Source organism: Echiichthys vipera (assembly GCF_963691815.1).
Source record: "Echiichthys vipera genome assembly, chromosome: 19".
Taxonomy (NCBI): domain Eukaryota; kingdom Metazoa; phylum Chordata; class Actinopteri; order Perciformes; family Trachinidae; genus Echiichthys; species Echiichthys vipera.
In genome coordinates this window covers 5975375-6003091 of record NC_139844.1, presented here as the reverse complement: position 1 = coordinate 6003091, position 27717 = coordinate 5975375, and the positions used below count along the sequence as shown (strand labels likewise).

The 27717-nt window shown below is 40.4% G+C and overlaps 1 protein-coding gene across 2 annotated transcripts in view; it reads left to right on the top strand.

Moving 5' to 3' along the window:
• The window catches only part of pex7 (peroxisomal biogenesis factor 7), a 57737-nt gene that overhangs the window by 21825 nt on the left and 8195 nt on the right, over positions 1–27717 (top strand). Inside the window, exons 7-10 of one of the 2 annotated variants that reach the window (XR_014593633.1) lie at positions 1408–1491; positions 1930–2064; positions 5238–5293; positions 22093–22192. Coding sequence is in view for 1 of the 2 variants with exons in the window: in XM_083933556.1 (XP_083789682.1) it covers positions 1408–1514; positions 1951–2064; positions 5238–5293; positions 22093–22192 (377 nt within the window). In the remaining variant the exon portion in view is untranslated. Of the gene's footprint in view, positions 1–1407; positions 1515–1929; positions 2065–5237; positions 5294–22092; positions 22193–27717 lie in introns of both variants that reach the window. The other variant, XM_083933556.1, reaches the window with a different exon arrangement.

Below are 27717 nucleotides of genomic sequence, written 5' to 3'. Positions count from 1 at the left end.
AACTATTACCAGAGCAATCCGGTAGAGTCGCTTACAGTCGGAAAGTGATTAGCTCGGGGCAGTACGGATGAACACATTCAAACATCTTTTTTAACCACTGATACTGCTCAAAATAACACCAAACCTCTGCAGCAGCATGAGAAGAGTCCCTACACAGAAAACAAAGCACCAACAACGTAGTTATTGAACCCAGAGTTTATTAAAAGAGTGTTTTGAAAGTCTTACCTACTGACCCCTGTACCAGAAGTCCATCTAAGTGGATTACCAAAGTCAATCCAAAAGAAAGGAGCCCATTTGTGCTTTGTTTTCTGTGTAAGGTGTTAAAAAGAACGTTTCAATGCCTTCACCGTACTGCCCCAAGCTAATCAGTGTCAGCCATGACCGGCTGCTTCTCTGTTAACAGTTCATACATGAAAAAGTTTTTCTCAATGGCTTATTTGATGAGTGTATTTTCCGAAAACGACCCTGGGATGATTTTAAGCCGGAATGTCACTTTAAGTGTTATCCACATGTTGTGCATTGTGCACAAACTAAATCTGAATATGATTTAAGCTGCATCTATTAGTTGTCAACTACTGAATGAACCAACTATTTACATAATTGATTCGTCATTTTGAGTCTTTTTTTTTTATTAATAAAATGGCTGAAAATTCTCTGTCAGCTTCTCAAATGTGAATATTTTCTGTTTTTGAGACATTTGAGGACGTTTGATGATGTCATCCTTGACACTGATCCACAACAAACACATCAAGCAAATCGCCAGATTAATCAATAATAAATATAAATGTAAATATAAATAATACAGTTGCACAACACACACTTACAGTATGTATGTTCATGCGATTAACTGTTGATGTTTTTGACATTAAAATACTGTGTGTATCATCTCCGTCTCTTCAGCGTAGAAAAAATAAACATATGTGCAGAGTTTTTGTAGTTAACCTGTAAAATGTTTAATATTTTTAACCATTCACCATCTTGGATTGTGATAAAGTATACTTCAGATATCCACTCCTCTAAACTCCACCAGCAGGTCAAAGGTGTCCCAATAAAATAAAATGAATTAAATTAAAAAACAAATTCAATTCAATTAAATCGGATTTAATAAAATAAAATAAAATAAATCAAACGAATAAAATAAAGTAAAGTTTAATTTAATTTATTTTAATTATATAAAATAAAATAAAACAAGATTAAATAAAACATTCATGGTTCCTAGAGGATGAATCATTTGTGCTGTTGAGTGAAATGTCCCTCTCTAATGTTTTATCCGGCGCCTCCATCAGGTCATCATTTGAATAGTTTGGTTTCTGACCACATTGTTGCAAACACCTGCTCTGAGGTCACCCGTGTGGGCCATGGTCCTACCGGGGCATGCTGGGTAAATCTCTCTGTTTCTGCCTTCAGGTGACGGGACGCTCAGAGTTTGGGACGTAAAGAGTGCAGCGTGTCGATTGGCAATCCCGGCGCACAAGGCTGAGATCCTTAGCTGTGATTGGTGCAAATATGACCAGGTGCCCATCCAACTTTTGTGTTCTGTGTATTTTTATCCTCAACAAACGAGTGTGAAAACGTGTCTAAGGTTCATATCACCCACTTGAATTCACATTAAAATACATTTCCACAGGTTTATTCTAGTTTCACAAACAGCTCACCACATGTCATTTCAAATGCAGCTTATCTGACTAGTTTAGTTCACCGATAGTTCATTAAAGTAGCCATTTTAAACTGCTTCATTGTAATTGTAATTTTAAACACATTTAAAATATTCTGAATATAACATGAATGTTTTATTTACTGTATGTGTTGAAGAAGATTTTTGGTTTTTAAAAGCCTTTTAGCAGCTGCATTGTTCCTTAACATCTTTTAAAAAGCTTTAAAGGACATTTAAATACATATATATAATAAATAATTGTGTGTTTTTAACAGTAACTTGTTGTCTGTCTTCAGAACATCGTGGCCACAGGCTCAGTGGACTGCAGCGTGTGTGTGTGGGACCTGAGGAATGTCCGGCAACCTGTCAATCAACTGCTCGGCCACACCTACGCTATCCGCAGAGTCAAGGTACACACACACACACACACACAGCCTTGTTTCTGTTTCCTGTCCCATGCTCTATCAAATGTCTTGAAACACACTTTGTTCTCCGAAACGAGCAACAAAATGTGTGTGTGTGTGTGTGTGTGTGTGTGTGTGTGTGTGTGTGTGTGTGTGTGTGTGTGTGTGTGTGTGTGTGTGTGTGTGTGTGTGTGTGTGTGTGTGTGTGTGTGTGTGTGTGTGTGTGTGTGTGTGTGTGTGTGTTCGTTCAGTGCAGGGCCTGACAGCATCAAAACACCCACTTGAATGGGCCTAATAAGACCACACACACATAAGATGTGTGGTTGTGAGAAAAGACAGCTGCAGAGGAGTCCCCAAACACATCCCACTTACTCAGATTAGACACGTGCCACTTCACACACATACTGACGTCATGAATACACACACACACACACACACACACACACACACACACACACACACACACACACACACACACACACACACACACACACACACACACACACACACACACACACACCACACACAACCACCTACCTACCTGAGTTCAACCTAGGAAGGAAGTGTCTTGCTCAAGCTGTGTTTTTCAAGAAGGGTGTCACTAATCGATCGAGATTCGAGACTCACTCTCAAACTGTGTGTGTGTGTGTGTGTGTGTGTGTGTGTGTGTGTGTGTGTGTGTGTGTGTGTGTGTGTGTGTGTGTGTGTGTGTGTGTGTGTGTGTGTGTGTGTGTGTGTGTGTGTGTGTGTGTGTGTGTGTGTGTGTGTGTGTGTGTGCGCGTGCGTGCGTGGGTGGGTGCGTGCGTGTTTGCAAATCTGTCTGCTTGTATCGATTTACTGGCGGAAGCGGAGAGGAAGTGAAGGGATCAGCAGAAGAAGAGAAAAGAGATAAAAAACAATCTGAAAGACAGAAACGCTCTCTCCATGCAACTGTCAAGTGGATTTAAAAAGATCTTAAATGTGTCTGTCATTTCAAATAGTTAACCCAGATAAACTGCTTTTAACAGTTTTGCAACTTTGACCTGCTGTTCTTACCGTTATTGTACACACATACTTCCATGGATTACTGAACAGGCCTACCTGGCACAGGCCCGGGGGCCCTGACTCAAAACGATCCCAAAGAGACAAAAAAGTGACTATAGGGATGGAAAAGGACCATGAAGATCTACTAAATGACTGAAAATAGACACAAACCGATCACATAGAAACAAAAGAAATGACCACGACTCACATAATGATTAAAAATAAATGTAAAGTGATCACAGAGAGAAACAAAATGACCACATATATATGTAAAATGCCCCAAAATAGATGCCACGAAAAGATGAAAAATGTCTAGAAATAGATGCAAGTGTCTAAAATAGATGTAAAACCTCCTCAAAAGATGTAAAATGTCTAAACATAAATGCAAAACCACCACAAAAAGACGCAGTAGGACTCAAAATAGATGCAAAACGACCACAAAAAGATGCAAAATGTATAAAAATAGATGCAAAACCACCACAAAAGGATGCAAAATGTATAAAAATAAATGCAAAACCACCACAAAAGGATGCAAAATGTATAAAAATAAATGCAAAACCACCACAAAAGGATGCAAAATGACCACATAGAAATTTGTTTGGGGAATAAAAAACTGTCTGCAGCTGAAGTCGTGCAGTGTTAAGTAGGCACAAGAGATGATTTTGTTCTCCATCGTTACAGCTGCTCAGAGTCTTGGCGTCTTCTTTTTAATGACAAATGATACCAACTGAAGTGAGCGACAGACAGCAGAGACGTCAGTGGAGATTTAAGGTGTTAAATTAAGCAAAGGCTCTGTTTGAATCTGCCTGATAAGAAAGGTGTAACCGTTGGAAGCAGAAAGGTGGAACAAACGAAAACGAATAAATTAATTTAGAGTGCACAGCCAGTGAAATGACTCTGTGGACTCCCTGCAGCCGCTCTGTGTCGGCACAATCCTGCAACTGCTGAGTACAAAACTCTCTCGTCCCGCCTGAAGCTCCTTTTTCACTTTGATAGCACAAAAAAAAGTGTCATGTTTTTTTTTTTAACATTAACACCTTTTTAACAAGATGAGGGCCATGAGCATCCAGCTGCGGCCTGGAAACAGACTTCAGTTGGACGTGAAACGAGCTCTGAACACATGAAAACATGTTCGTCAGCAGGAAACATTTCAGCAGAATAAACCGTAAACAGCTGGAGGTATTCTTTTGGAGTTACAAAGAGCAGCTCACTCCGTTCTTCCAAAGAGTTAAACCTCTGCAATATGAGAGCAAAGTGTAGCAGTGTGTAGCAGCCAATAGCGTTGGGCGTTGCTGGTGGCCAGGGTTGTCTGTTGTTTGGTGCAGCTTCTGTAGGCTGGCACTGGGTGAAATGGAGTTTGCCAATCCTGCAGCTGCTTCGGAGCCTCAGTGAAGGGGGCGTCATTTGTCCCAGCAGCTGAGTGAGCGGAGACGGGCAAAAATCAGAGTCAATATAGGCCAAGCATTCACTCCATGGACTGAGAGAAAGGAGAGAAACACCATTCAAACGCACGCCCAAATGGCTACGGTTCTCCTTAATCGCTAACATCACTTTCATCTTTACTTAGCTGTAATGGCTAATGCTAACGGTAACTCTCTTCAAACTCCTCTAATCCTTGTTTTTATGGTGTGATTTGCCGGAGGGGACGGGTTCAAACAGGCACAAACAGATTCCGGTCTCCTGTAGGCTACTGGGCCAGGTCTGACCAACCTGGCAACCTGAGTGCTAGAGTTATTATTTGTTTTTGCGACTACGATCTTGAGACACTATTGCGGTGTTCTGCTCATTCTCCATATTCAACCTTTAATGTAGAAGCATACGCATAAGTAAAGTAAAGAAGGGCCTTTCAGACCTATAGTACCAATGGCTTGGATCGTGCAGTAGCGGTTTGCTGCTGCATGCTGCTCGTCGAGCTCCACTGCTGCTGTTCACAGTAGATGTGCAATGAAGCCAGCAGCAAGCTCAGCTGAATCTGCATTTGGTCTGAAAGGCCAATAAAAATCTGAGTGCTTCCTCCTCCACTGCAATCATGAATAAGCACAGAAACAGTGACCTTCATGTTGTGTCAGAGATTCACAAATGTGAATGACTTTAACAAAGGACATCATTTTAACAGTTTCTTACTTATCTTCTTTTCTTTATTCCTCTTCCTGCAGTTTTCTCCGTTCAGTCAGATGATGTTGGCGTCCTGCTCATACGACTTCACTGTCAGGTGAGAGTTCTTCCTTTCTTCTTCTTTCCTCTGTGTCTTTCCGTCCTGTTGTTCAAAAAGCTCTTTTAATGAAGTCGTCCTCGGCTCTTTTGCAGTCGTGTCTGAGTGCAAAACAGAAGAAGTAAAGAGCCGTGTGAAATGTGAGAGTCGTCAAAAGTTTGCATGTAATGATCCGTGCAGGTTCAAGTTTTTAATGTGTTTGCACAAAGTAATTTATAGTTAATATTAGAGAGTGAACACAAACACAGTCAGAGTTAGAAACCCTGCAGAGCTTCATCCACACTTCACTGCAACCAAGAGTATTCTACAGCTGAATTTCTCCTGAGAGTTTCAAACCTCTTATGTCTGTAATAAAATCTTACAGTCTTCCACCTATAATAACGTATCAGAAATAACACTGTGGTGTTATTGTTGAATTGGTTTGTTTCTGGTCGATCGAAATCAACACGTGGAAAGTGAAAATGAAAGTCCTTTATATTAAAGGACAGATATATAGAAGAAGAATTACTTTATTAATCTCGCAAGGGGAAATTCAATTTTTTCACTCTGTTATTATTATTCAGGTTACACACACACAGGCCCGAAATACAACATGCCCAAACAGGACCTATAGATATGCAATTAATGGAGAGATGTCAGAGCGAGGGTGCTGCCAGTGGACCGGCACCTCGCCATTGTGTCCACTGTTCCAGGCATTCATTCATTTTCATTAATTTCTCTACGATATAGAAACAGTTTAGCATTGTTGTGAAGCTTAAACTCACTAAGCTGATGAATTGTTCAGTTTCAGTTTGAAGATTTTCATTTTACAGTCAAGCAGCAAATCGTCATATTTTGAGAGGCATTTATCATTTTTGCTGAATTGATTATTCCTTTTGTCCACTTTGTTGTAATCAACAATGTCCCTGTTCACAAACGTCTGCCGTGGAAAGACCTGCGGTTAAAGTGAAGTACCTATCAGTTTAATAAATGCGTTTTTATGAGACATAAGACTTTTCATGAGGTTAAAAGTCTGCAGCGGACGGACGTGTGCTCGCCATCGTGGAGTCATATTTCTGCTTACGCTCCTTTTCTTTCAATTAGAAGCCGGAGTGGATGAATGGTGTCATCCTATAAGCAGTAATGAGTAAGGACAGTGTGATGATGAGTGATAAAGTGAAGCGGTGCGTGAGATGGAGACATAGAGAGAAAGAGAGAGATAGCTATGCAGAACTAATAAAACCTGTAATATCAAGCAAGACTGCCTCTGTGAGAATGTGCTATTTAATAATCTCACGTAAAGTAGTTTCTGTTCTATAAAAATCTATTTCACCCGTCTGTACGTGTGCCGGAGGTCCGGATGATGGATGAATACGTTTACAGATGGGATCAGACAGAGGAGAGATGACCAACTGAAAGACTGAGCTGAGCTATTCATTAGATAATCAACAGAAAGTCAATCAAATATTTTGTCAGTCGATTCGTCATTTACTGCGCTGGTTCCAGATTATGAGCATCTCGTGCTTCTCATCACTGTAAATATCTGTGGGTTTTAGTTGTTAGGGCAAAATAAGTCATTTAAAGACATCACCTCGGGCTCTAAAGAAAAAAACCTAATGAGCATTTTTCTCTATTCTATGGAGCATCTTGACGGCTTAATCAATAATGAAATGAATCATCATCACACGGATGAAAGGGTGGCGTTCTGGAAGCATCGTCCTGATTGGGAATTAGAATTTTCAAGTTCCCCGCAACTTTGATTGATTGATTGATTGATTGATTGATTGATTGATTCAAATTATTACTTTGAAAATGTAAAAACAAAAACAAAAACCATTCAAATGATAATAATAAAACAAGGATAATTGTACCATTGCAGGCAAACAAAAATAAATAAAAATAAAACATTAAAGATAGAATAGATACGTACAAACATAATTTAAGCAAAAATTTAATTCACGTATTTAAAAAGGAGTGGAAAGAAGTGTTATTAATTTTATCGCACCCCTTCTCCATGATTCGTATTATTAATTATTTATATGATATATAATAATTACAAGAATAAATAAGTAAATAGAAATAAGAAATAATTGAAATAATTGTCTGCATTAATAAATGCACGACTACATGTATATATGAATGAATAAAATAAAGTACATGAATTAATAAACACATGCATAAATAAATGCATTAGTAAATGTATAAACAAATGCATAAATAAATATATGCATAAATACATTTATAAATAAATGCATTAATAAATGTAGAAATAAATAAATCAGTTACATTTTCCTCCACCTACATTTATAAATGTACATTATATTTATAAATTATAAATGTATAAATACATACAAAAATAAATTAATGCATAAATAATTTAATGCATTAGTAAATGCATGACTTCATGTATATATAAATAAATAAAATGTATAATAAATGTAGAAATAAATACATGAATAATAAACAGATGCATAAATACACAAATGTATAAAAAATGTATAATACATTTATAAATACATGCATTTATACATGAATGAATACATAAATAAATGCATAAATACATTTCTAAATTAATGCATAAATAAATAAATGCATTAATAAATGTATGAATAATTGCATGAATATACATAGAAATGCATTAATAAATATCTAAATAAATGTCTAAATAAATGAATAAAAGCCTAAATACATTCACATTTATTTCTACATTTTTGTTCACCTACATTTATTTATTTCTGTATTTCTGTGCCCTTATGTTAATAAGGTATGAGGTCTGATTTATTCATGCATCTATTTATTCATTTATTTATTTCAGCATTTGTTTATTCTTTTATGCATTTATTTATTTAGCCCTGTATTTATTTATCATTTATTTATTAATTTATTGCGACTCATGTTTAGTCCTTCATGCCGCTGCTGCTAACGAGACACAAAACAAAGGATCGAAGGATGATTGGTGGTGAGATAAAAGAGTGATGCTGAAATAAATGTCAGGTACTGATGGAGGGAGGGAGAGGGAGGGAGGAGGCAGTAAAGTGCCAAAGCAAAGGATGATGGACAGATGTGGTGAGAGCTGACTCTGTGCCAAACCTTCTGTTTTATTGATCCCAGCTTTCATTGGCTCAAATACTCCACGCTGAGTACTGATTTCATTAAAGGCACGCACGCACGCACACACGCATGCACGCACGCACACACGCACGCAGACATGCACGCAAACACACCTCAGCTCTCCTTTGTAAAGTTAGAAAACAGCGTCTGCAGTAATAATCCTCATAAAAACAAATAAAAAAGCATTTGTTTCTGTTTTCCAAGGAGAAGCCCTCAGGCTGCAAACAAAATAAAAATGATTGCTCGGCATAAAACTGATGCATGTGAATTATTCATGACTGCTCATCTTTTGGAAAGCTTTTATTTACACCAGGGATGTTTGGCTGAATACAAATGTTGTTTCACAGCAACGCACAGCAAACCTCAACTCCAGTGTTTTAATCCACCTGTGCATTAAAAAAAAACATAATGGAGACGCTGACTGAGGTCTCAGGTCTCAGGTCTCAGGTCTCAGGTCTCAGGTCTCAGGTCTCCGGTCTCCGGTCTCTTGTCTCTTGTCTCAGGTCTCCGTTCACAGGTCTCAGTTCTTTTGTCTCAGGTCTCCTGTCTCCGGTCTCAGTTCTCTTGTCTCAGGTCTCCTGTCTTCGTTCTCATGTCTTCGGTCTCCGGTCTCAGGTCTCAAGTCTCAGGTCTCTGGTCTCTGGTCTCTGGTCTCTGGTCTCTGGTCTCAGGTCTCAGGTCTGCTGTCTCAGGTCTCAGGTCTCCTGTCTCAGGTCTTTTGTCTCAGGTCTCAGGTCTTCTGTCTCAGGTCTCCTGGCTCAGGTCTCTGGTCTCAGGTCTCCTGTCTCAGGTCTCCTGTCTCAGGTCTTTTGTCTCAGGTCTCAGGTCTTCTGTCTCTGGTCTCCTGTCTCAGGTCTCCTGTCTCAGGTCTCAGGTCTCAGATCTCAGGTCTCTTGTCTCTGGCCTTAGGTCTCCTGTCTCTGGTCTCAGGTCTCCTGTCTTAGGTCTCAGATCTCAGCTCTTCTTTCTCTGGTCTCTGGTCTCTGGTCTCCGGTCTCAGGTCTCCTGTCTCAGGTCTCCTGTCTCAGGTCTCCTATCTGAGGTCTTAGGTCTCAGGTCGCCTGTCTCCTGTCTTAGGTCTCAGGTCGCATGTCTCCTGTCTCAGGTCTCAGGTCTCAGGTCTCCTGTCTCGGGTCTCCTGTCTCAGGTCGCAAATCTCCTGCCTCGGGTCTCCTGTCTGAGGTCTCAGGTCTCGGGTCACCTTTCTCAGGTCTCAGGTCTCAGATCTCAGTTGTCCTGTCTCTGGTCTCAGGTCTCCTGTCTCAGGTCTCCTGTCTCAGGTCTCAGGTCTCCTGTCTCAGGTCTCCTGTCTCAGGTCTCAGGTCTCAGGTCTCCTGTCTCAGGTCTCAGATCTCAGGTCTCTTGTCTCTGGCCTTAGGTCTCCTGTCTCTGGTCTCAGGTCTCCTGTCTCAGGTCTCAGATCTCAGGTCTTCTGTCTCTGGTCTCTGGTCTCAGGTCTCCAGTCTCAGGTCTCCTGTCTCAGGTCTCCTATCTGAGGTCTTAGGTCTCAAGTCGCCTGTCTCCTGTCTTAGGTCTCAGGTCGCATGTCTCCTGTCTCAGGTCTCCTGTCTCAGGTCTCCTGTCTCAGGTCGCAAATCTCCTGCCTCGGGTCTCCTGTCTGAAGTCTCAGGTCTCGGGTCTCCTTTCTCAGGTCTCAGGTCTCAGATCTCAGTTGTCCTGTCTCTGGTCTCAGGTCTCCTGTCTCCTGTCTCAGGTCTCCTGTCTCAGGTCTCAGGTCTTCTGTCTCTGGTCTCCTGTCTCAGGTCTCCTGTCTCAGGTCTCCTGTCTCAGGTCTCAGGTCTCAGGTCTCCTGGCTCAGGTCTCAGATCTCAGGTCTCTTGTCTCTGGCCTTAGGTCTCCTGTCTCTGGTCTCAGGTCTCCTGTCTCAGGTCTCAGATCTCAGGTCTTCTGTCTCTGGTCTCTGGTCTCCAGTCTCAGGTCTCCTGTCTCAGGTCTCCTATCTGAGGTCTTAGGTCTCAGGTCGCCTGTCTCCTGTCTTAGGTCTCAGGTCGCATGTCTCCTGTCTCAGGTCTCAGGTCTCCTGTCTCAGGTCGCAAATCTCCTGCCTCGGGTCTCCTGTCTCAGGTCGCAAATCTCCTGCCTCGGGTCTCCTGTCTGAGGTCTCAGGTCTCGGGTCTCCTTTCTCAGGTCTCAGGTCTCAGATCTCAGGTGTCCTGTCTCTGGTCTCAGGCCTCCTGTCTCTGGTCTCAGGTCTTAGGTCTCAGGTCGCCTGTCTCCTGTCTCAGGTCTCAGGTCTCCTGTCTCAGGTCGCAGATCTCCTGTCCCGGGTCTCCTGTCTGAGGTCTCAGGTCTCGGGTCTCCTGTCTCAGGTCTCAGATCTCAGATCTCAGGTCTCCTGTCTCTGGTCTCAGGTCTCCTTTCTCTGGTCTCAGGTCTCAGGTCTCAGGTCTCAGGTCTCAGGTCTCCTGTCTCAGGTCTCAGGTCTCCTGTCCCAGGTCTGATTGTGAATAATTTCTGTGTCCTGCACAGATTTGACTCCAACAGCTGTTCTGTATTATTCTGCCTCTAAAACACAACTCCACTTGTTTTCAGTCTCAGAGTTATTAATACAGACTCATGCATTTCTCGTTCATTCCGTTCATTCTCTGCGTGTTTCCTCAGAAAATCTCCAGATCGTGTCGGTGCAGAGCAGCTTTTTAAAGCGTTCTTCATACATTATATTATATCTTTAATTTCATTGCATCCTTTTATTAACTGGACTTCTGTCTGTCCTCTGAGATAATCCTTAATCCATTCATTTCTGCAGAGATAACACCCTTTCATCTGATGTTATCTCATTAAAACACTGTGTGTGTGTGTGTGTGTGTGTGTGTGTGTGTGTGTGTGTGTGTGTGTGTGTGTGTGTGTGTGTGTGTGTGTGTGTGTGTGTGTGTGTGTGTGTGTGTGTGTGTGGGTTATTGTGTGTGTGTGTGTGTGTGGGTTATTGTGTGTGTGTGTGTGTGTGTGTGTGTGTGTGTGTGTATATGTGGTTTTGTGTGTGTGCATGTGGAAGTGGTTGTGTGTGTGTGCTTCCCTCCTTAGCGACATCACATAGGTTTGTTTTGTGTTAAACAATGTAAACACAAAGGCTATCAAGCTAATTATCCCCTATTCTTAGTGTCCATCCTGTGTGTGTGTGTGCATCGATCATGGCTGACTGCAGGACTCTAATCACCTCATTAACAGGAGACTGGTCTTGTCATCGTTATCATCAGTTTCTTCTGCATCTGTTGATCAGCAGCCTCAACCTCAAATCTAATTTCATATAAAAAACGTATACAATAATATTTGCAGTTTCTCGCTGATATGGTGCCTGAAAAAGTGAAATTTTGCGCTGCAATGAATGATTCCAAATCTCTCCTGATTTTCGTTTTTGTTTTCACACACTTTCTTCTATATCGTCATGACAACGTGTTTCGGGCGTTGTACGATAGTGATGCACGATAATCCACAGTTACAGTTTGTAGTTTCTGCGTAAATGGTGGTGGTCCCTTGGTGTCTGCTGTAGTGATGGGACAAAAAACAAATGAATAAATGAAAACTGATGATTATTAGTTCATGCCAGGGGGGGGGTTATTAATTAATTAAATTGTTTAAATATGCTGTTGCAGTATACTCTATTGTGTTATTTAATCTTTTAAAAGTCACCAAAATGCAGGAAACAAAGTGTCTAAAAAAAGAAGGACCCCATGATCCGACTTCAAAATCCTCCCTATTTCTGAGACCACACACAAAATAAATAAATGAAAAAAAAATGATAAAATGTAATTTACAAAATAATTAAAAAATGTAAATTTCAAATAATAATGAAACATTATTAAAGCAATACAAATAAATTAAATAGTAAATTAAGTTTTATTGTACCTTTTCAAACATTGAACACAACAAACAAACAATCAGACCAAACAGAAAATACAATTAAACAAATAAATCACAAAAACTGATAGGGCTGCCCCTGACCAAAGATTTTCTTGGTCGAACAGTGGTCGTATATATACTGTATATAGACACGTATATGTATATATATATTTAAGGTGGTAGGGTTGGTCTAACGTTACCTACATGTTTATGGTGGTAGGTCATTGTCGTCTAACGTTACTTACATGTTTAAGGTGGTAGGTCATGTTCGTCTAACGTTACTTACATGTTTAAGGTGGTAGGTAATGTTCGTCTAACATTACTTACATGTTTAGGGTGGTAGGTCATGTTGGTCTAACGTTACTTACATGTTTAAGGTGGTAGGTCATGTTGGTCTAACGTTACTTACATGTTTAAGGTGGTAGGTCATGTTCGTCTAACGTTACTTACATGTTTTAAGGTGGTAGGTCATGTTCGTCTAAAGTTACTTACATGTTTAAGGTGGTAGGTCATGTTCGGCTAACTTCACTTTCATGTTTTAAGGTGGTAGATCATGTTCGTCTAACGTTACTTACATGTTAAGGAGGTAGGTCATGTTTGTCTAATGTTACTTACATGTTTAAGGTGGTAGGTCATGTTCATCTAACGTCACTTACATGTTTTAAGGTGGTAGGTCATGTTGGTCTAACGTTACTTACATGGTTAGGGTGGTAGGTCATGTCCGTCTACCGTTACTTAAATGTTTAAGGTGGTAGGTAATGTTCGTCTAACGTTACTTACATGTTTAAGGTGGTAGGTCATGTTTGGCTAACATCACTTACATGTTTTAAGGTGGTAGATCATATTCGTCTAATGTTACATACACGTTCAGGAGGTAGATCATGTTCATCTAACGTCACTTACATGTTTTAAGGTGGTAGGTCGTGTTCGTCTAACGTTACTTACATGTTTAAGAGGGTAAGTCATGTTCGTCTAGGGTTACATGTTAAGGGTGGTAGGTCATGTTCGTCTAACGTTACTTACATGTTTAAGGTGGAAGTCATGTTCGGCAAACGTCACTTACATGTTTTAAGTTGGTAGATCATGTTCGTCTAACGTTACTTACATGTTAAGGAGGTAGGTCATGTTCGTCTAACGTTACTTACATGTTTAAGGTGGTAGGTCATGTCCGTCTAACGTTACTTACATGTTTTAAGGTGGTAGGTCGTGTTCGTCTAACGTTACTTACATGTTTAAAGTGGTAGGTCATGTTCATCTAACGTTACTTACATGTTTAAGGTAGTAAGTCATGTTCGTCTAGCGTTACATGTTAAGGGCGGTAGGTCATGTTCGTCTAACGTTACTTACATGTTTAAGGTGGAAGTCATGTTCGGCAAACGTCACTTACATGTTTTAAGGTTGTAGGTACTGTTCGTCTAACGTTACTCACATGTTTAAGGTGGTAGGTCATGTTCGTCTAATGTTACTTACATGTTTTAAGGTGGTAGGTAATGTTCGTCTAACGTTACTGACATGTTTAAGGTGGTAGGTCATGTTCGTCTACCGTTACTTACATTTTTAAGGTGGCGGCCATGTGCGTCGTGGACGAGTGAGAGGCAAAGTTTTTCTTGCCAAGTTTGCATGTGACCTTCTTGGGGTCATCCTTGTTCTTTTCAAAGTGATCCCATATTTAAATAGAATAATAAAATTAAATATATTGAACGGGCTCTGTCCATGTCAAATATATAAACTTGATTATGAGTCTGTGTATAATATAAAATAAAATAATAATTAGGAAACTTTCGATCAGCAAATATCTGGTTCAGCAAAACGTAAACCACACACACACACACAGACACACACACACACACACACACACACACACACACACACACACACACACACACACACACACACGCACACACGCACACACACACACGTGGGTTGTTTTAGACTGGTTTTTGTTAGAAGTTGCTGAATCATGGTATTAAATCTGAGCTCGTCACACCTTCCACTGTGTAAACTGCGTCTGCTCACACACACCTGCTTCCGTTGGCCTTCCTGTGCGCTGCAGCACATGCACATGCTGATCTAATCCACCTGCACACACAAAGGACAAGGCATGAATGGACACGCAGTACACTCGTATACAAACACATCTGAGCACACACAGGTGTGTTAATGATGTCTCGTTTTCAAACATTTCGGGCCACAAAAAAAACGAGATCACACTTCTGCTCCGTCTGTGAAATCCACCCACATTAATTCCACTGATAAATCAGTTGTGGTGTATGTTGCGATGCTGTTGGCGTGGATTTAGGGATCTCAGTGGGGCCGCCACTTTGGTCATCTCTGAAATATCTCAGCAGCTACTGGATGAATCTCCATGATTATTTATGTACCTGACTCTAAAAGAGCGATTCATTTGCATGTCAATTACGGATGCACCATAATATCTGCAAGCTGTCAGTATTGGCTGATATTGACTTTAAAATGTTTTAGCTGATATCGGCGAACATGGAAATATAATAAGCAGATAAATGAATAGATTACTGCTTCCTTGATTAAATCGGATTAAATGCCCAACGGCGGAGGTTTATGTGCATAGCGCATTGTTTAAGTAGGATGTATTGTTTTGTTTAAAAGCAATTGTCATGAATAAATATGACAGAAAGATTTGTATTTTATGTCATTTGGCGGTGGACCAACACGATAAGATATAATAATAATAATAATAATAATAATATTAATATGTTAATTTCACTACAAAAGAGACTATTTTAAAGTTTGAAAGATATCATTCAACTATTCAAAAAAAGAGTATATATTTATATATATCTGTTATCGGCCAAATGAGTTGTAGAACATCGCCGTATCGAATATTGCCATAAAATCAAAAATCTTTTTATATAATATATTTTTTCCCGAACCAAAACGCAATTACAACACAGCCAAAAAGTTATTTTTTCAAGCTCAGCGTTAAGTTGTTTACCTGTTGGGCTTCCTGCATCACAGGAGAAGACACTTTTATCTCCTTGTAGTCATTTTTCATCCTTTTTTTCCATCTAGTTCAGTTTGACGTTTCTTTGTGGTCGTTTTGCGTCATTTTTTAGTCGTTTTACTTTTCTGTCGTTTTGTCTCTTTGTGCTTGTTTAAAATGTATTTTTAGCAATTTTCTCAAGATAACATGTTATCTGCCCCTCTGTGTGTGTTTGTGTTGCCCTTAATTTCCTGTTTTAATAAAAAGCATCAATGACATGAAGTCACAGAAGGATCGGATCACTCTCTTTACATTTCTGCCTTTTTTTCCATCATCTTCCGTTACTACTCTTGTTGAAACGTTTTGTTGTTTTCTTACTTTTGTCCTCTCAGCCCCCTCCCCCTCTCTTTCTCTGTGTGTCCGCTTTGACTTAATTATCTTTTTTAAAGTACAAGTGAGACGCACATACAGGGCTGACAGGTGAATGGACGGTTCCAGAGAGTGGAACACAATAGAAGCTAAATAATTACCTTCCCTGGAAACTGCAGACAAAAGACAGCCTCATTTATACAAATAACATGGTGTGTTTGTCTAACTGGGGCCGTCATCTGGTCTCCTGCACACATGAACGTCATCTAAACCTATAATCTGAATCACTGTCTGACACAGATCCCACTTTCTCTTCACTTGATATCAAAGCTGGTGCCTTTTGAAGATGTACTAGCATTTTGCTGCATGAATAATCAAGAATGCTGATCGAGTGTTGTGGGCTCGGATCCCATAATTATATTTACACAACAGCAGAAAAAAAATACTCACTGCTGTTTAGATATGTATCTGGTAGGGGCGGAACGGTTCACAAAATCCACTGTTCGGGTCATGTCGCGGTTTTGGGGTCACGGTGTTCGGTTTGGTTGTTTTTTTCCTATTTTTTTTTATTCTAAAAATACCATGTATCAGATCTAAAGCTTAATAATTAGATTATTTTTTAATCAGATATTCTTAAGGACATGTCATGCAATCATGCAAAAACTGAAATAATGAGGCAGCTTGCTTAGGGATTACTGTAACAATCTTAAATGAAAGTGAAGTGAGACTTTGAAACAGTAGGAGACACATTGCTACATTTACGCATTTATATATTTATTTGGCAAAAAGTTAAACAATTGTTTGCCTTCTAGGTAATAATATAAACACTTTTACATTATCAAATCTTTAAACAAATAAAGAAAATAGGTTTTCTTTCACTAAAATACGCACAAACAGCATCACTGAACTGACTGAAATAGGCTCCTTGTATCTCTGACAAACATTGTTTCCTATAAGGTAGATAGAAGAAATGGCTCTTAAAGCTCTGACTGAAAATAATTGAACTTTCCTATTTTTTATGGTCACATTGCAGCAAAGGGCATCAACATAAAGTGAAGAATAAACTCAACCAGCACTAGACTTTCCTTTCTTTAAAATGAACACAAAATACAATGTCCATATTATTTGCATTCCCTGATTGTCTGTTCTTAATAGAAACATTAGTTTTTCCATTTGTAAATAAAGTGCAGTATCTGGTATACAATCATAGAAAGATGGCGCAAGGCTTACACTACGTTGCACCTCATAAACCGAACGGTAAAACACGTGTCCCGAACCGTGACAAGCGTACCGAATGGGACAGATTTTTTTAATAAACCGTTCCAGCCCCTAGTATCTGGCACATTGAAATAAGAGCTGCTAATTTAGACACAAGCTACTTAATGTGCATACTGTTGACAACTGAGCTGATCAGTTGAAATGACTGATCCAAATGAAACTGATGGGATGTGATCAGTTGAGGAGGAGATGGAGCAAACAAACCCCATAAAGAATTCATTTCAGCCTGCGAGTTACACACGAAAAGTCATGGTGATTAGCAAGAACAGCTGATGTGATCTGCTTCACAAAACACAGGCCAGTAAAGAAGGGATCAGGTTGTGATTGACTTTATTCGACCGGTCAATTAAAGTGCAAGTCCCGCAAAAACGGACCCCATGGTCTTCTTCGGCATGGAAATACATCAAATAAGCCATCAAGACAGTTTGGAGTACGTGTCAATTTTAAGGCCTAGACTTGTAAAACAGTCTTTTTTAATACACTCTGGGTTCTCTAACTACCTTGTTGGCGCTTTGTTTTATGTGTAAGGACTCTTATCATGCTACTGCAGAGGTTCTGTGTTATTCTGAGCAGTATTAGTGGTTAACAAATGCTGTTTTGGATGTGTTCAGCGCACCACCCCAAGCTCATCAGTGTTACCCCTTGGGGGTTGTCAGCGTCTCTCTGGGCATTCTCTGTACATGGTTGATTAACCAAAAAAAACTGTCTCCATGGCTTATTTGATGGATTTTCATGCTGAAAAAACCATGGGATCCATTTTCACCAGACTTACACTTTAAAATGTGTCCGCCCAGTCCACCAGGAAGTGCGCCAAGGTATGAAGCCAATTGTGGCCAAACAGTGGAATTGCAACCAAAGTGACGACCAAAAAGATGAGACGTCTGTAAGTCTGTGCAGACTTTTTATTTCTCGAGCGTCCCATTCCAAGAGAATTAAGTTGTTTCACTATCAGAATTTGATCCATTCGGTCCGATAACATTTGGAAAGTCTAGAGGAGACAATTAAATAATTTAATCCACATTCAAATTAGAGGCGCGCTAAACAGAAAGAAAGGAAGTCTCTAGTGCTCCTGCTCTGTGGACCACAGTGCGGAAGTAGTGTCGATCATCTGGGGAGTTTTAGACCAGAAGGTTGAACTTTTTTTTGTCTTCATGCTCCACAAAGCAGTTTTTGTGCTCCACCTCCAACACTGAATCCACATCTAATATACATCCATGGATCCACCAGGATATTGATCCTTAAAGTTCTAAACTCAAAGGGAACTATAGACCGGGGGTTCTCTGGTGACTTTTCCAGGACAAATCGCAAGCGGTGACATCTGGGAAGGGAGATCAACAACATTTAACAGACTGACCATAGCTGGAGTATAGCGGCCGCTTTTTTTTTTCACTTTTTTACAGCAAGAAATCACCAGTAAAGACTTCTAAACCTAAAACAGAGACAATCAAACGTTACCCAGCAGGTATCTGATCTGAAAATGTGAAGAAATTAGCAACATGAATCAAGATACAGCTTTCTCTGACGTTAGCATGAAGCTACATGTATCTTTGCTAGTCGAATGGCTGGAGTAAAGTTATAGCTTATAACACTTTTTACTGTCCAAAATCAATAATAAAGGCTTCTAAATCATTTAACTACACATTTTAACATTTTCCAGTGTGAATCAGATCTGGAAATATGGAGAAATAAAAAACCGGAACCAAGATACAGATTTTCCTGATGTTAGCATGAAGCTACATGTAGCTTAGTTAGTAATGACTGACTGTGGAGTAGCTAACGTTATAGCAGCACTTTCCATTATCAAAAACAACCAATAAATGATTCTAAAGCAAAAACTAATATTATCTAGCAGGAACCAGATCTGAAAATGAGGAGAAATGAACAACATGAACCAAGATGCATCTTTCCCTGACGTTAGCATGTAGCTAGCTACGTGTAGCAGTGTGTGTAAAATTGTCTGTTGTCATTTCAGATCACATTCCTGCAGGAACATGTTGGATTGTGTAGTTTTTTTGTTTTAAACTATATTAATTGTCATTTTCTCACAGTAAGAAGTGTCGCTTCACTCCCTAAATGTCTGTTGAAGCTGTTGGACAGCGTTGAGTGATCTTCCAGATTGTAACTGTAAAATCAGCTTGGGACATCTCTGCTAATGGACTAATGATTTCAGCTTTACTGCCCATGTTTCTGTGGTTCTGTGGTTCCACACCTCTCTCTCTGTTGGGAGATGAATCTAAAGGGTAACTACTAAATTAAAAAGTGAATTCTGCTTCTGCTTCTTCTGATTCGACTTCTTCTTCTTCTTCTTCTTCTTCTGCTGCTTTGTTTCAGCTACTCACGACAGCTGGCAGTAAATCATTGTTGTCACTTATTTTCATGACACCAATCAGAGCTATAGTGGCTCTTAGCTGCAGGATTATTACTCTTTTCTTAATGCACTAAATGGAGGCGCTGTGACAGAAATGCATTCATTTCAGTAGAGATTTTTTTTTATTGCCAATGCACTTCATTACGTTGCTAACATATTGCTCTGCACTGTGGGTGATGAATGTGTTGGACCTACACCTCCTGCATACATTTGTGAATGAGTGAGCACATGAAGCCCATTCACTGCCATTAGACATTCTTAGATATTCAGAATTAAGAGGATGTGGTCTTCCAAAGAAAAAAAGAGTTATTGGAAGGCTTAGAAAAGGACGCAGTTTGTCCTGAGGTAGCATGTTGACACCTAAATGTTCAGTCGCAGCCTTAGCATATCTAAAACTCAACTTGTGAGGCTCAACTGTAGGTTGTCACAGTGTTCTTGAAACAGCTTGTTGGATCTCACAGTGTCTAAAGCCCGTTTCTCACATGACCTACAAACCTGAACTTCCCCGGTGAGGCTCTACGTGAGAACACAAATGTCCGAGTTCATTGAGAGAAAATTGCCATGTGGATGACGTTTCTATCACGCTGGTGCAAACAGCGGAGGATAACAAACCTTGGATGTTGAAGAAGAAGTATAATTTAGACATTTAGACTGCAACGAAAATGTCCAACTGGAGATACGATAAGATTCAGGAACTTAAATCATCAGCCAAATTCAAGCCAAGAGACTCTGTTTTACACACACACACACACACACACACACACACACACACACACACACACACACACACACACACACACACACACACACACACACACACACACACACACACACACACACACACACACACACAGGATGGACACTAAGAATAGGGGATAATTAGCTTGATAGCCTTTGTGTTTAGATTGTTCAACACAAAACAAACCTATGTGATGTTGCTAAGGAGCGAAGTACACACACACACACAGGAAAAGTGATTGTGGGCAGTGATTTACACTAACAACTCACTCAATATATAATATCTTTGAATACCTGACTGACTCTCCCCAGACACCCATAGCTCATTGTGTGTGTGTGTGTGTGTGTGTGTGTGTGTGTGTGTGTGTGTGTGTGTGTGTGTGTGTGTGTGTGTGTGTGTGTGTGTGTGTGTGTGTGTGTGTGTGTGTGTGTGTGTGTGTGTGTGTGTGTGTGTGTGTGTGTGTGTGTGTGTGTGTGTGTGTGTGTGTGTGTGCCTAATGGAGCCCAATGGGAGTGTTCCCTCTGAAAATGATTTAATTACATTTGCAAAGTGGATGAGTCTGGAAGGAGTGTTTGCTGCGTCAGGGCTCTGCCACACACACACACACACACACACACAGGAAGAGGCACAGTCTTTCAATTAGTCTGATTGGCCGCCGCTGCCTGACGTCTGGTGTTTTATTGTCTCTCTGTTTCTTCCCACGTCTCCTCCCTCTCTCTCTCCCTTCTCTTTCACTTCTCTTTCATCTGTGCTTTATTACATCCATTCCTCTTTATATCTTTTAAACTCTTCCTCCCTTCTTTTCTGTATTAATTCCCACTTGTATAATTTGTAATTATGTACAGTAATGGAAAAGCACTTTTAGCACATTTCAGCTTTGCAGCAATAATACTGAATACACTATAATTGTGGTATAAAATGTAATAAATAAACGTCCCGGATACCATGTAGTCTGCAACACGCACAGATATATCTGAGACCATAGAAACTGAGCAGCATTTCTAAGGGGACATTTTCCAGTCATAGAAAACACATGGAGAATGATAGAGAGAAAGTCAAACATTCTGGAATCCCCAAAGCCATTTCCGTCAAAAGCAACTGGACTTGGTTATTTGTCTAGGAAGACGTTTCACCTCTCATCCAAGAGGCTTCATCAGTTCATGTATGCATCTGACCATGCTGGGACTGGACCAGGACCAGGCTGGGACTGGTCCAACTAACTGGTGTGGAGATCCAGGTATTTAACCTCTCACAAGGCCGATGATGTCACTGGAACCCTTTGTGCTCCAAGTGCCAACGACCGTCGTTGGAGTGGCAGTCGTTGGTGAGAAGTTGGTTTGGACTTCGTTAGACTCGTTGGAGTCAAAGGAGGCTTTTGTGAACAGTTGTTCTTTGAGGTTAGATTGTTGAATCTCCTGGGAAGGGATGAAAGGGCAGCATTGTAAATTGGAGATAAGTGGTGTCTCAGACCTCCTCCTCTGTTTAGCGATGGTTTCTCTACTTTTGCATAGATAGCTTCTTTTACTCCTCTTTCAAACCAAACCAGATAGTTGGTCCAGTCCCAGCCTGGTCAGATGGGTACATGAACTGATGAAGCCTCTTGGATGAGAGGTGAAAGTCTTCCTAGACAAATAACCAAGTCCAGTTGCTTTTGACTGAAATTGCTTTGGGGATAAGATGACCTGGACAAATGAGAACATTCACAGGCCAACATCCTGGAAAGTGTTGTTCTGTCCTGGGAAAGTCCTAAATAGTGAATTGGCTATTCTTTTGAAGTTTGGATGACAGGAAACTCTGAAAAATGTGAGTTACATTATCCTTCAAATATGAATATTGGTCACTGATGGATGGTTACTGTAGCAGTTCTTATTTAATTTATAAACAATTTGTCATAATTTCTGAATTTCATTATCACGTCTTCTTCTTCCCTGCTGGTTTGATGCAGTTTTGCAGTTTTTGTCTTTATTTAGTCCTGTTTCAGTTATTGGTGTTCTCTGCTTACATGTAAAATGATGGGGAATAATGCCTCCCTTTCAGTGTCATTTGACATTTTTATACTATGAGGATCTTTAATTTTCTGTGTTTCATCTTCTTATAAATCTGTAATTTAAATGTCAGTCAAATGTGTTCCTGTGCAGATTCTGGGACTACAGTAGGAACCCGCCCCTTCTGGACACTGTGGAGCATCACTCAGAATTTGTCTGTGGATTAGACTTCAACCTGCACGTCCCCAACCAGGTAACACACACACACACACACACACACACACACACACACACACACACACACACACACACACACACACACACACACACACACACACACACACACACACACACACACACACACACACACACACACACACACACACACACACAAATACACACACAATGTTTAACTTGTTGTACTGGAGTGTTGCTGTGAAGAAGCAGCTAAGACCAAAGGTGCCATTATAAGTGTTAAAAACTGGTACATTTAAATTAAACGATTTCAAATAAAAAATAAAATAATATATGGAGTATTCGTTCTTCAGAAAGTTAAAGCTTCTGTAAAGCTTCTCCTTTACAAAAAACATTAATCTTGTAAAACAAGAAGAGACACTTTGAGCCAGGTTATAGCAACAATTTGCTAATTTCTGCCTGTAGTCCCTGGGCAGGTGATTAACGTTAGATTGCTTGAGTATCTTACAACAGCACTTCAAAAGATTAATGTCAACAATTCTATCAAACCTTCTGTTTAACCTAGGTGCTCTTACTGTGTAAACTGCAACTTCAGGTTGAGCAATATGAAAAAACAGGCATTTTTTAATTTCTGTCTTCTAATTTTTGTTATTATAGCTAGAAAATGAAAGTCCATCCCTTTCTGACCTTGACAAAGAAAAAAAGCCTTGTAAGTTAATCTTATTTTCAGTATTTTAAAACGAAAATCAAATAACCACTTATTTTTTGTTTTTTAATATCCATTTGTGAATTGAAAATCCAAAGAGCAAAAGATACACGGACCAATTACATAACCCTTTAGCGTAGGTTACACATATTTTAGGGATATGGAGCATTTGATACTCCAACACTGGCAGAGCATTAAAGGCTCTGTGCTTTATTGATGTTCACATCATTGAAACATGGATTTAAATGGTTAAAATAAGTTTCCTGATCAGGACGTCTTGTTTGGATGTTAACCTGTTGAGGTGTTTGATCAGGATGAACCTCAGATTCATTAAGAAATCTGCGTATGTTGCAGCACGTCAACCCTGCAGACAGAAAAAAAAAAAACTAAAACTTCTTCTGTACAAACAAGGTCAGTAGTTCTTATGGAGGAATACACAAAAACAAAGCAGTTGTTTGTTTTTCCTCAGTTCACAGTGAGGCTGTTGGTCTTCGTCCGTCATTTTAGATATAATTCACAAGTTGATAACATGTAGACGGCAGGAGACCTGCTGCCTGTGGAGCTTACGCTACACTAAACATGTCCGGGAAAAAGGAAACATGCAAGCTCACCCTGTAGACTGTGACCCAGACCTGGAGAAGCCCTGGACAGCAATTCCAAATGCTTTTATTATTTGCACGTACTTAACTGCAGTAACAGTGAGGGAGAGCGACAACTTAAAGGTCACAGAAGATGAAATGTAAGAAGTAATTTTAGTCGCAGCATGCATTATCTTCCATATTTAGGAACTTCTCTTCCTCCCCTTCCTCACTTCTTTGAATTCCTGTCTAGTATGTGGGTGACCATGGAACCGCTGTGTCCAAATCTCGATTTTCTATCTGTGTTCTGGAAATGGGGCCATCCATCAATGTGTCTGCACACGAGCAGGCCGAGGTGAAGCCACTCACAGCACCACACAGTAACGCAGCGCTGTCGCAGAGCTGTGCCTTCGAATGTGTCGGGGTGAGGAGCAGTGAACTGAAAAGGCCACTCGTGTCTTATTCAGTTTTTCGGCTAATTTGGACAGACGGTGTCTCTCTCTCCTCCGGACCCTCCCCCTCCCCCCGGAGAACAGAAAGTGGTGGAGATGACAGGCAACAGAGAGCAGCTTGAAGTCACTGGACACATGCGTGGGACGCTGTGACAAAAAACATACTGGGATCAACATTGTGATCCGGAAATGAGTGCTGATGACCCGGTGTCATTTTTGAAACTAAAGGAAAGTTTAGATTTGGGAGATTATCTTCAAAACAGCCCTTAAAACGCCTCCAGCCTTCTGAATGTTATGTATTTTTCTCTGGTGTTGTATAGAAAAAGAGTACTGTAGCTTTGCATGTTTTAGCTCATTAACTACAAATGGTGCTGCTCTCCATTTTTCCCAAAACGTACCATTAGTTTTCAAATGTATTTTTTTATCTTCAGGGGAGATTCAGGTGAGCAACACCTTGAATGTCACCTTGCAGAGATTTGAAAACTCTTCCCTGGGACTCCAACACCGGATTTAACGGAAGAAACAAGCGAATTATCGTTTTCACGTCATCTATAATTTTGTTTTATTTAGATCAGGAGGTCAATATTAAAACCTGTTAGGATTCATCCTCTTGTGAATATCCAAAGTAAATTGAATGCCCATTTGTTTTTGAACTACTGTGTCAAAGATCAAAGAAGTGTTCATGGTCAGCTAGACATTTTCACTCGATGGCGCTGAAGAAAAGTTTTTTAAGTCACCAAAATGATTTTTAAAGAAGATGAAAGATGAAAAGTTTTGGAGTCGCTGTCACGGCTGATACATCCCTTTAAAGTTTGGTCCATCTGTGTAGTATGAGGACACTTTATCTGGGACACACTCTTAAATGCTTTTTTTTTATTTTTTTTACCTCAGACAAAAATAAATTGATGACATTTGTCCTAAAGAAACGTACAAATCAAGGAAATGTGGAGCTGTCTGTGGTGCTGAAGCTGCTGTTGTAGCACTGGATTCATCAGGTGATATTTGATATTATTCTTGTTCTCAACAAATCCACAAAACACTGAGACTTTTTTTTATTAAATTAAACTTTATATATATATTTTTTGTAAGGGGGGGGCATGGAAACAGACAGGAAGTCAGAAAGTCTTTGTTTTGCAGCAGACTCACATGAACCTTCCTTCCACTGCAGCCTTTTATTTCACATGAAACCAATAATGGCTCACTGACTTTTTTTTCCAAGCACACACACACACACACACACACACACACACACACACACACACACACACACACACACACACACACACACACGTATTGACGAAGTGGACGTGCGTACGTGATAACGCCTCACAAGACGGAGCTTGAAAGAGCACGACGTCACGGCAAACAGTCAGTTTCCCACGGAAACCAATCAGAGGGCGAAACTCTGAGTTCCCCTTTTTTAAGCCTGACTGTTCGGGCTGTTTGTGTGTATAACAGAGACACAGTAATGAGCTGCATTGTCCTGTGTGTGTGTGTGTGTGTGTGTGTGTGTGTGTGTGTGTGTGTGTGTGTGTGTGTGTGTGTGTGTGTGTGTGTGTGTGTGTGTGTGTGTGTGTGTGTGTGTGTGTGTGTGTGTGTGTGTGTGTGTGTGTGTGTGTGTGTGTGTGTGTGTGTGTGTGTGTGTGTGTGTGTGTGTGTGTGTGTGAGAAGCAATAACAGTAATGAGCTGTATTGTTAGTTTTGTTGTTATCAGACATGCCATTTCAGAGAAGCCCATCTGCCCTCTGTTTCCAGTGTTTCTTTCATGCTTCCTGTCTCGGCCTTTCCATCTTTGTTTCTCACTCGTTGAGTTTTTCTACTTCCACATTTTTATTTGTCTAAATGTCGTCGTCTCAGGGAATGGACTGACGATGAGACAAGACAGATTTGTTGGAAAAAAAGTTATCAACATATCAGCACACGTTCATTTATACTTATCATGACCTATCATGCTTTTTCCCGTAGTTATAATGTTTTATAGTCATGTTAAATAAAACCAAAGCGTCAAATAATAAAGTCCTTGCATTTAGACGTGAGCCCTGCCGACCGTCTGGGTTGGCTGTGCTCAGCTCTGAACGCTAGGGTGTCGGTCGCTATTAGACATTTCTCAGAATTTCCAGGATTTGTCTCCGTAGAAGAATCCTGACTTCCCTGTTGGTCATGCTGCTACACACAAACTGTAAGCTGTGAGTTCGGCCACTTTTATGCTGTTTTGTTGTTTGTTTGGGAAGTTAACCTGCTAAAGCTAACGTTAGCATGTTGCACAGAAGCTCAGACAGAGCCTGTCACACAGAGGCGCTGAAACAATGATGATAAACATAATGAGCTTTTTAACAATTGAAGCATTTAACTAGTGGTCTCAAAAAGAAAAGTTAACAAAAATCTGCTCCACCTGGCCACAGCAAACACCCCAGGCAATTGCTAAAATACTCAAACACACTCAAATTACATAATTAATTGGCAAGTATGATTTGGAATGTTTTCTGATAAGCAGTCATTTTGGGCATTTTTCTATCCACTGCTGTTCTATGCTCTGCACAGACGCATCAGGTTTTTTTTCCCCTCAGCCAAATCACACTACTGATTTCCGACTTATGCTCCACCCTAAAGACACAAGGCCAATCAACTAATCGAACTACAGGCAGTGACAAGGATTTCTAATTCCCTATCCCATTTGATTCAGAGAGGAGCGGGAAGTCATGGCTGAAAATGAAACTTGTATGGGAGTCGATCGATGCTATCTGACCACACTTATTCACAGAATATGTGGAACAATCTGTAAAATATGCACCTGAAAAAACAGGTATATGTCCCATGCATCAGCATACTACTAATGTGTTGAACAAGGAGCGAGCGGCGTCACTTCAGAGGATGCCATCTCCCCAAATCTGCCACATACACACACACAGTTTCACAAGGTGCACACATCGGTTGGTAACACAACGAACCTTTTCAACCACCTAAAGAGACAACATCCTATACAGTCTTCTGAGAGTGAAACAAAGAGTAGTCCAGCCACACCACAGCCAGCAGAGGCAACAGGCAACTTTAGGCAGCTTGTACTGGGCACACAAGTTGGTAAAGTTGCACAAACTGATTAAAAATGTTCAGAAAGGTTCTTTGGCCTAAATGCTGGGTTATTTTTTTTTTTTTTAGGCTATATTTCTACATAGGGACATAACTTTGTTGCAATGTTCAGTAACAAATTAAAAATGAATGTAAAAACGTGATATAATCGTGATCATGATTTTTTTGAAGAATTTGAGAATCTATAGCCATACAGGGCCTGTGTGTGTGTGTGTGTGTGTGTGTGTGTGTGTGTGTGTGTGTGTGTGTGTGTGTGTGTGTGTGTGTGTGTGTGTGTGTGTGTGTGTGTGTGTGTGTGTGTGTGTGTGTGTGTGTGTGTGTGTGTGTGTGTGTGTGTGTGTGTGTGTGTGGCGTGTGTGGCGTGTGTATGGCGTGTGCGCGCGCGCGCTTGCGTGACATTGACAGCTATGATCTACCGTTCCTCTCTCATCATTGCAAATGGCAGAGTCAGCTCTTTGTTCTCCGTGGAGACCACTGACAGGAGCCGCCGTGTTTCTATGTGGGTGGTTACATGTGTGTGTGTGTGTCTTTCCATCCTCATGGAGACGAATCTTGCCTGTAAAAGCTTCGCACACCTTCACTTTCCCGCAGACAGCGCCAGCAGTTGTGACGACAGCAGAGAGGAGTACAGAACATTCAGAAACACTTTTTCAGCCCTCAGACATTTGTCAAGTTAAATGGACCAAAACAGGGTTTAGTGCACCAAATCCATCTCCTCCCAGTCACTGTGAGGACAAAAAAAGGACAGAAAGATTAAGGT